Source organism: Trachymyrmex septentrionalis, unplaced genomic scaffold (genome assembly GCF_001594115.1).
Source record: "Trachymyrmex septentrionalis isolate Tsep2-gDNA-1 unplaced genomic scaffold, Tsep1.0 scaffold134, whole genome shotgun sequence".
In the NCBI taxonomy this organism is placed as follows: domain Eukaryota; kingdom Metazoa; phylum Arthropoda; class Insecta; order Hymenoptera; family Formicidae; genus Trachymyrmex; species Trachymyrmex septentrionalis.
The window spans coordinates 74,347-82,669 of NW_017304482.1; the positions used below are offsets into that span (position 1 = coordinate 74,347).

General features: G+C 31.2%; 2 protein-coding genes across 2 annotated transcripts; both read right to left on the reverse strand.

Annotated features, from left to right (window-relative positions):
* Positions 1–1,309: 1,309 nt before the first annotated feature.
* Positions 1,310–4,870, reverse strand: LOC108757194 (methylcrotonoyl-CoA carboxylase subunit alpha, mitochondrial). The gene is made up of 8 exons (XM_018501607.1): positions 4,799–4,870; positions 4,352–4,736; positions 3,361–3,695; positions 2,989–3,285; positions 2,665–2,874; positions 1,751–2,245; positions 1,490–1,675; positions 1,310–1,414 (listed from the first exon to the last, which is right to left on the reverse strand). The coding sequence occupies exons 2-8, from the start codon at positions 4,629–4,631 to the stop codon at positions 1,310–1,312; spliced, it is 1,908 nt and encodes a 635-aa protein (XP_018357109.1). The 5' UTR covers positions 4,632–4,736; positions 4,799–4,870.
* Positions 4,871–5,811: 941 nt separating this feature from the next.
* On the reverse strand, positions 5,812–8,129 carry LOC108757192 (3-hydroxyisobutyryl-CoA hydrolase, mitochondrial-like). The gene is made up of 8 exons (XM_018501605.1): positions 7,942–8,129; positions 7,770–7,866; positions 7,449–7,513; positions 7,109–7,350; positions 6,790–7,031; positions 6,504–6,720; positions 6,233–6,420; positions 5,812–6,168 (listed from the first exon to the last, which is right to left on the reverse strand). The coding sequence occupies exons 1-8, from the start codon at positions 7,942–7,944 to the stop codon at positions 6,023–6,025; spliced, it is 1,200 nt and encodes a 399-aa protein (XP_018357107.1). The 5' UTR covers positions 7,945–8,129; the 3' UTR covers positions 5,812–6,022.
* Positions 8,130–8,323: the final 194 nt, after the last annotated feature.

The following is an 8,323-nucleotide window of genomic DNA, read 5'->3' on the forward strand; positions in this document are numbered from 1 at the left end:
TCAGCCTTCTATAATTTTTTCCTTAGGAAGAAAGAATCCAATCGCCAGGGAATTTATTTTCTTAAGATTACACACATGTTTGTCCAACCCAGTCCGTTAAACTAGGAAAACATTTTATAATGTTAGCTACACTGTCGTTCAAAAAGGAACGATTCTTCGAAACTTTTATTAATAATTTCAACTGTTCAGATATACAAATTTTAAGATTTTGATTATTACATTTATAAATAGATATACAAAATACAGATATCAATTTTATTGCAGAATTTATTTTACTAAAAAATATGTAAAAAATATATAACAATATTCATTTACACAAGATTCATTTTCAAGGTTGAATAAGTTAACTTCTTTTTTAACTAAGTCAAATTAAAGTTAACAGCCTTGAAAATTTAACTTAGTTAAGATAAAAGTTAATCCATGACATTAATTGAATTAAAAGTTAAGTTAATGAAAAAAAAATAATCGAAAAATTTAAAAGTTAAATTTGTTTTGTTTCATGATTTTAAGTTAACTTTTTTAACTAACAAGGAGAGACTCACATATGTATTTTATGAATTTTGATCACCTTTTGTGCGATTATTCTGGAGCATCAAAAAATAACCCTTGTAAAGTAGTAAATTGTACTTATGCGTATTTTTCGAGAAAATCGTGATTTTAAGTCACGACGACGGATTGCTTTTAAACCTCTTTATTTTTATTGCTTAAACGTAAATGAAATATTTAAAATTAATACATCTCCGACACGAATGTATATCTAAGCATATAACAATATATGCAAAAGAAGAGCAAAGAACCAGTAATGTAACAAACTTTAATTAAAATTCATATAAAAATTAAAAAACGACTAACAAATGTTTTGACTCCGCTCGAGTCATTTTCAATGTTGCGGAAATATTCAAACATCGCTATAAAAATATCTATGATTGATGAAAAATATCTATTACATTCTTGATATCGTGTAGTGTCTTGCGAATCAGTTATGTCAGAATTCAAAGTAGTCAGAAAAACAATATTCTTGTCAATATCGGTAAAAGTGTTGAGAGTTCATTAATAAAAAAGAGAGAAAACGCAGGTAGAGCCATATCGCACAATGGTTTTTTAAATTGAAGCAAATTTGCAAGACATCGTGGAAGTCAGATGTTCGCTACTCTTGCAAAGAAACTCAACCTTGTTTATTTTATATTTAGATTAACAATATATCTTCCTACAATAATCATTTGAGAATTATTACCTCCTGTATTTTTTAATCAGTAGCTCTTATTAGTACTTTTAATTAGTGCTTCCTTTTATGTATATCACATTACATTTAGCACTTGGCCAATTTTACAAGAAGCTTATTTTTAGTAACGTTATCACCTATAGAACACAGCACATCCTCGATCATTCCATCGATGGATGCTTTGATAATATGCTGTAAACAGAAAGATATTAATAAAATCATATACGTATCGCGTTAATATTAATAATGTAGATCCAATAAATTCACCTCCATTTTCATAGCAACGATAACAAGCAATGAATCGCCCTTCTTTACTACATCTCCCTTATTAATGAAGATCTTGTCAACTGATCCAGGCATTGGGCTTAGAGCCGTGTATGGATTTTGCTCCACCTGGCTCGTAATCGCAGTCACGAATTTGGGAGTGGGACTAATCAGTTGCCATTCACGATCCTATGAATAAAATTAAGTAAAACTATATATAGCACATATATAAATATATCAAACACTATGCAATTAATTAACTACCTTGGTGAATATATATAATTTATTATTAAGTTTCACCGTTCGTGCTTTAATAATAATCCCGTCAATTTCCGCAAACAATTCTAAAGCACCTTCAGTCTTCTTTAAAGTACCAGTTACTTTCCTCCAGGGTCCTAATCTGTTGACTCTCATTAGATATACATCCGGTTCAACATATTTTACCTCCACTATATTATTTTCTTTTTCAACATCGAAAAGAAACGTACGGTTCAACACATGATTTAATCTCAGTCCAGTTTCCACAGCAAACGGAGTAAAAGGATCCTTTGTTTCTAAGGATGTGCTTAATGACTCTATATCCTCATATAGAATTGAAGCGAGAGTTCCTTGTATCAATATTTTGTTAGAGGTATGTAACTTAGGGAATAGTTGTTCAAAGTTCTCCTCAATAAATCCCGTGTGCACTTCGCCACTTTGAAATTTCGGATGTTCACATAGATCTTTAATAAATTGTATGTTGGTGTCCAAGCCAGCGATCTGCAAATATAATTTTTCAAAAATAAATATTTAAATAAGACTTAGTGAATTAAAATTTAAAAAATATTAACAATAAAACTATATATTTTTATCTGCAAGCGACAACCACTGTCGCTTTAACAAATTATTACGTAATATGATTATGCTGTAAATTTTTATTTTTAAATCCATTAAGGATGGCTTAATGTAAGGCTAAATGTTTAGATATAGAATTAGTTTAGATTATAATTCTTTTTCGTAATATATTGTAATTTGTTAAGCATTAACTTTGTGCCTGACTTATTGCTCTTCTTGTGTGACACAAGTTTAAATAATTATCTCAATTAGTATGTAATTATTTTACCTGGCACTGTAACTGTACAATCTACAATGTAATCAGCCTTTACTTGAATTTTCAATTTTTTAATCACGCTACTTACGTTGTACTCACTGAGCTTTGATGTAAGTATATTGAGAGCTTCGCTTCTGTCTTTTCCCCAAATCACTAATTTCGCTATCATCGGGTCGTAATGTACAGATACCTCGTCGTTCTGTCGTACTCCAGTTTCGATTCTGACATTATCCGTTGCTTCAGGAGGCTTTAAGTACAAAAGCTTACCTGCTCCTGGTAAGAAACCATTCCTTGGATTCTGTGATATCATAACAACAATAAATCCATTCAATAATAAATTAAATTGCGCTTATATTACACTTATTTTGTCATGTGAGACATAAATAGATAGACATAATATCATAGCGATTACCTCAGCATAAATTCTTGCTTCGAATGCATGACCGTTAAGTGTAATCTGCTCTTGTTTGAGTGGGAGTACTTCACCATTAGCAACTCTCAATTGCCATTCAACCAGATCCAAACCGGTAATTGCCTCGGTAACGGGATGTTCTACCTGGAGACGTGTATTCATTTCCATAAAGTGGAAACTGTGATTGTTCCGATCCATTATGAATTCTACCGTTCCAGCACCTACATATCCTACAGCTTTAGCTGCACGAACAGCCGCTTCGCCCAGTTCTTTCCTGAGCTGCTGGGAAATGCCAGGCTGTAAAATAGAATCATATGTAATCGTTTTAGTCTCTTCTATTGTTTCATAAATCTCAATAATAAAGATACATACAGCAGGTGCTTCTTCAATCACTTTCTGATGTCTCCTTTGCACAGAACAATCTCTTTCAAACAGAAAAACGGCGTTCCCATGTTTGTCAGCGAAAATCTGTACTTCTACATGCCTAGGTTCGGCGACATATTTTTCCAGAAGCACTGCCGAATCACCGAACGCTTTCTCGGATTCAGTTCTTGCCGATTCCAATGCCTCAATGAAATCAGATTCTTTATGAGCGATTCTCATACCTTTTCCGCCACCACCACGCACGGCCTTGATCATCAACGGAAAGCCAATCTTCCTAGCTTCTGCCAATAAAGTTTCATTCGTCTGATCATCACCGTGATATCCTATAAACATGCAGAATATTAGAAAGATAATTCAATAAAAACGACATACGGTCTTAGTTACTTGACATATATTCTTTTATGTAAGTCTAATTTTTTAGTTATCATACATTATATAAAGTTCTGTTTCATTTATGTTCAACTTATTGTTATATTTATACATATATTATTTAGTTTTGACTGCGTTATTTATATATAGTTATAAAAAACAGAATGTACTTTTTCTTTGATTGACATGTCTTGACGTTTTACACAAGTCTAATTATTTATTTATTATTTATCTCATATGTCCCGTTTTAATTATAATTTTATAATTTAATACAGTTAATTTGGTAATTATTTGGAAAATACGCTTGGATTCCATAACTTCTTACTGCAGCAAAAGACACGGCTACAAATCACTTTATTCGATTTATAATTGTATTATGTTAGGTGTTTACTATCAACTTCTATCTACTTCTTTATTGTTATATTAATTTAAGTTGATTGAAATATTGAGATGGATCCACATTAAACATCAAAACATCTGTATATTTTGTATTAAATAATAAATAATTTGTACGCCGGACATCCAGTGCTTGGCTCGCATAGACATCAATTTTCTTTGAGAAAGATAATTGTTTTAATATATATAGTATAGGATAGAAGAAAACATCTACCTTCTATGATAGGAACTCCAGCTTTAGTCATGATAGCCTTCGAGGTATTCTTTATACCCATATCTCGTATGGCACTGGCTGGAGGACCAATAAATATAATATTCTCCTTCTGACATAACTGTGCAAATTCTGTATTCTCCGAAAGGAATCCGTATCCAGGATGCACAGCTTGACATTTTGCCTGCTTGGCCACTGATATAATCTTGTCTTTTCGCAAGTAACTCTGGCTAGATTGAGCTGGACCGATACAATAAGCTTCATCAGCTTGTTCCACATGCATAGAATTCCTGTCTGCTTCGCTGTAGACAGCCACGGTCCTTATACCAAGTTTCTTGGCAGTTTTTGTTATACGACATGCTATCTCTCCGCGGTTTGCTATCAGAATCTGTTAAAATAGACCTATATTACGATAAGCTCTCTTACGTGATAGTCATTCTAAAAACTGACCTTGTTGATTTTGTTGATCTGCGAAACCGATTGATGTGAATTTCGGACGTATGAGGTTAGCTGACTCCTACGATTACGTTAGTGTACAATTAATACGTGATTTATGAGTAATGAGCACTAAAGAATACTGAGAAGAAAATGCTATATGCTACTTGCCTGTGAAATACAGACTTTAATTTTCCAAAATAATACATAATTTGTATGTTCCAATTCGATGAATACATAATATACAGCAATCTAATAAACGTACTTTTCTAAGTTTATTTATCTTTCCTTTTTGCTTAGTCATTGTCAGTGTTGTCAGCTGTGATAAACGCCATGTGCTTGAATATCATGTGATTATTCTTATCAGTCACCTATGACTTGATGTCCATTTATGAATTATGACTTGACTCTTTGAAGAATATATTTAACAAAAATTCTTGTAAAGATTATAGCAATAAAATTATAACGTTAAAAGAGGTCCAAAGTGTCTCAAAAAGTGTGTTGTATACTAAATTTTTTAAGTCGTCTATTTAATAATAATTTATATTATTATTCAAGGGAAACGATTTTTTCGAATTTATTCAATTTGTCTTTTTCGGCTGTGCTAAAAATTCTCAATTAAGGAAATTTGAAAAAAAAGACGATGAAATATGCTCCAATATCATATTCTCTCACCTCTATGTTTTATTTAAAAAAATAGAGATTTTGGATATTTAGATACAAAGGTAAAGAGGATTATAATGCAGAAACCTGTCTAAATAGGAAGTATAATGGTAAAACAAGATAGGTCGAATAATAAAATATATAAAAAATAGAAAAAAATTATATAATTACTACTATTTGTAGTTCAGCGAATCATTTAAATTAAATCCTTTAATACAAAAATAAAAAAAATATGAGACTAACAATTTGAAATTAATTTTAATCTCGATTAAACTTACTTTTAATCTTTTTCTAATTTTTAGAATTAGAAAAAAAAATAGATTGAACACAGATAAAGTTAATTATACATTTGTCGAATTCAGCCTAATAAAGAAAAAAGTTAACAATATCAACACAGATGTCAATTTGTCATCTCAAAACTAAGATATAAAAATAAAGTAGTTAGGAACTTGTTTCCATAACAATATATATATCTGGAGACGTCGTAGTATGTCGACGCTACAAGTGAAGCGTCGTAGCATAAGACACTACTGTGCTATATATTTACAGTACATATAAAAAAATATCTCCTAATTTTTATAATTTGCTGGTACACAACTGCAATTCCTTCTCTGCAGGAAATGCCGCGAATCGTTTATTTACATATTCATCCGTTACATCGGCCAAGGATGATGGCTTCCATATTGGTTTCTGATCTTTGTCGATTAGAAGAGCTCTGACACCTAGAAATAAAATATTGATCCAAAAATACAACCTGTAAAATGCACCTAAATTTCATCTTATTACCTTCATAGAAATCACCATCTCTGGTTAAAGCGGTACAGGACAATCTATATTCGATCTTTAAACAATCTGCTAAAGATTTTTCTTTTCCTTCATCAATCGCTTTTTTGGTGATTTTGAGAGCAGATGGAGACATTTTAAGCAGTATTTCTATATTCTTTTGTGCCCAGTCCGAATTATCTTTCTTCAGTCTTAATATAAAAAACAAATTATATCCTTTGCTGTATTACAAGTGAAAAAATATTAATTTAACTTTTTAATATCTTTAGCTTACCTTTCAATTATCTCTTCAACGGTTGGAGCAGAAAAACAATTTTCTATCTGTGACATATGAGGTGCCAAGCAGAATTCATGATTTAATTTTTGTTGATACTTATTCAAAATGGGCTCAATGTCGACTTCACGCAACGCAAATAAATCGCGTTTTAAATCTGCGAGTTTCTCCGATGGTACAAAATGCGTTGCAATACCAGCAAGGAAAACATCGAAACCTTCATAAAACATATAATTATAAATATCTGTTTATATATATAGAATTCTCAATACAATTGAAGTTATACCTTTCAATCTTTGTCCTGTTAAACCTAAATATAAACCCAATCTGCCTTTCAATCTGGATAAAAAGTAAGTCGCACCAACATCAGGAAACAATCCTATTGCCGTTTCTGGCATAGCAAAGAGAGTTTTTTCCGTAGCAATTCTATATTTGCCATGTATAGATAATCCAACACCACCTCCCATTGTTATCCCATTGATGATAGCAATATAAGGCTTCTTATATGTTCCAATCAAATGATCTAAACTAAAAACAAAAGAAAAAATCATTTTGCTCATACAAGTAGATAAAAGATATACATTTACTCTTGAACAGATACTTACGTATACTCCATCCTGAAAAATTCTTCGCCCTGTAGATTTCCTGCTGGTTCATTCAATGACAAGACAAGTGTTTTGACGTCACCACCCGCGCAGAACGCTTTCTCACCCATACCTTCTATTATTACCAGTTTCTTTGAAGACTCCCATTGTTTAAGGATAGAATATATTTTTTGAACCATGGACAAATTTATAGAATTCAACGCTTTAGGTCGGTTTAAAACTATTATGCCATTATCCCCAACCTTTTATATATACAAAATAAATGTAATCTTAAATAATTCTGATAAATTAATAGTATTTGATAAAGATAACACATCTTAATTATAATATGCAAACATACTTCTTTTGTAATGACCTCATCCATGTTTATTTGAGCACTGGATGTTTCTTTAATGTTTTTAGGTACTGAAAATTGCAGGATTAGAGATCTATTTATAATGTAAAAAGAGAGAGAGAGACTGATGATATAAACATTAAAAGATATCTCAATAATGATCTAAAATCTAAAAGAATTCTTTTATGATACATTTCAAATTGATATGCTAAGAAGAAAAATATCAGTATATTATAGATAGAATATATTTAATATTTTACAGAAATGTTTGTGTGAAAAAAGAATAAATCAATAATTGCATCAAAGACATAAAAAATGTATCATCACCTGTAACAGATCCTGATGTCATCAACCGTCTAACAGTAACACGTGACACTGTAGCACTAACGCTCGAAGAATATAATTTTTCTGCAAAGCACCGTATCTAAATGAAATAATGACATATTATATTAGTTACCTGCCACGCAAAATTCTAACTTATACGTTAAATCAAAATTACCATGTTTGTAATCTAAATGTTAAGTGTTAAAATAACATAAAATATGTAACTGCTAGTTATCGCTGTTGATATTGCAAAAATACTCTCCGCATTCAGGGTCAACTGTAACAAAAATCTATATATTCTAATATATTCATTTATTGCAGCGATTGATTGGCATAACAATAAATCAGTATGCCATGTGTAGGTGCGTTCGGTAATGTATTGGCCGCAGCACAGACTCTTGCACAATGCATAATACATATAATGCATAAGGGAATTAACCAATCGAAATTCTTCTTTCATGAAATGAGAAGAAAGGAAAGATTCTGATTAGTTAATTCGCTTATGCACTAAACGTTATACGTCATGCAAAAGTCTATGATGCGACCTTAAATCTGAG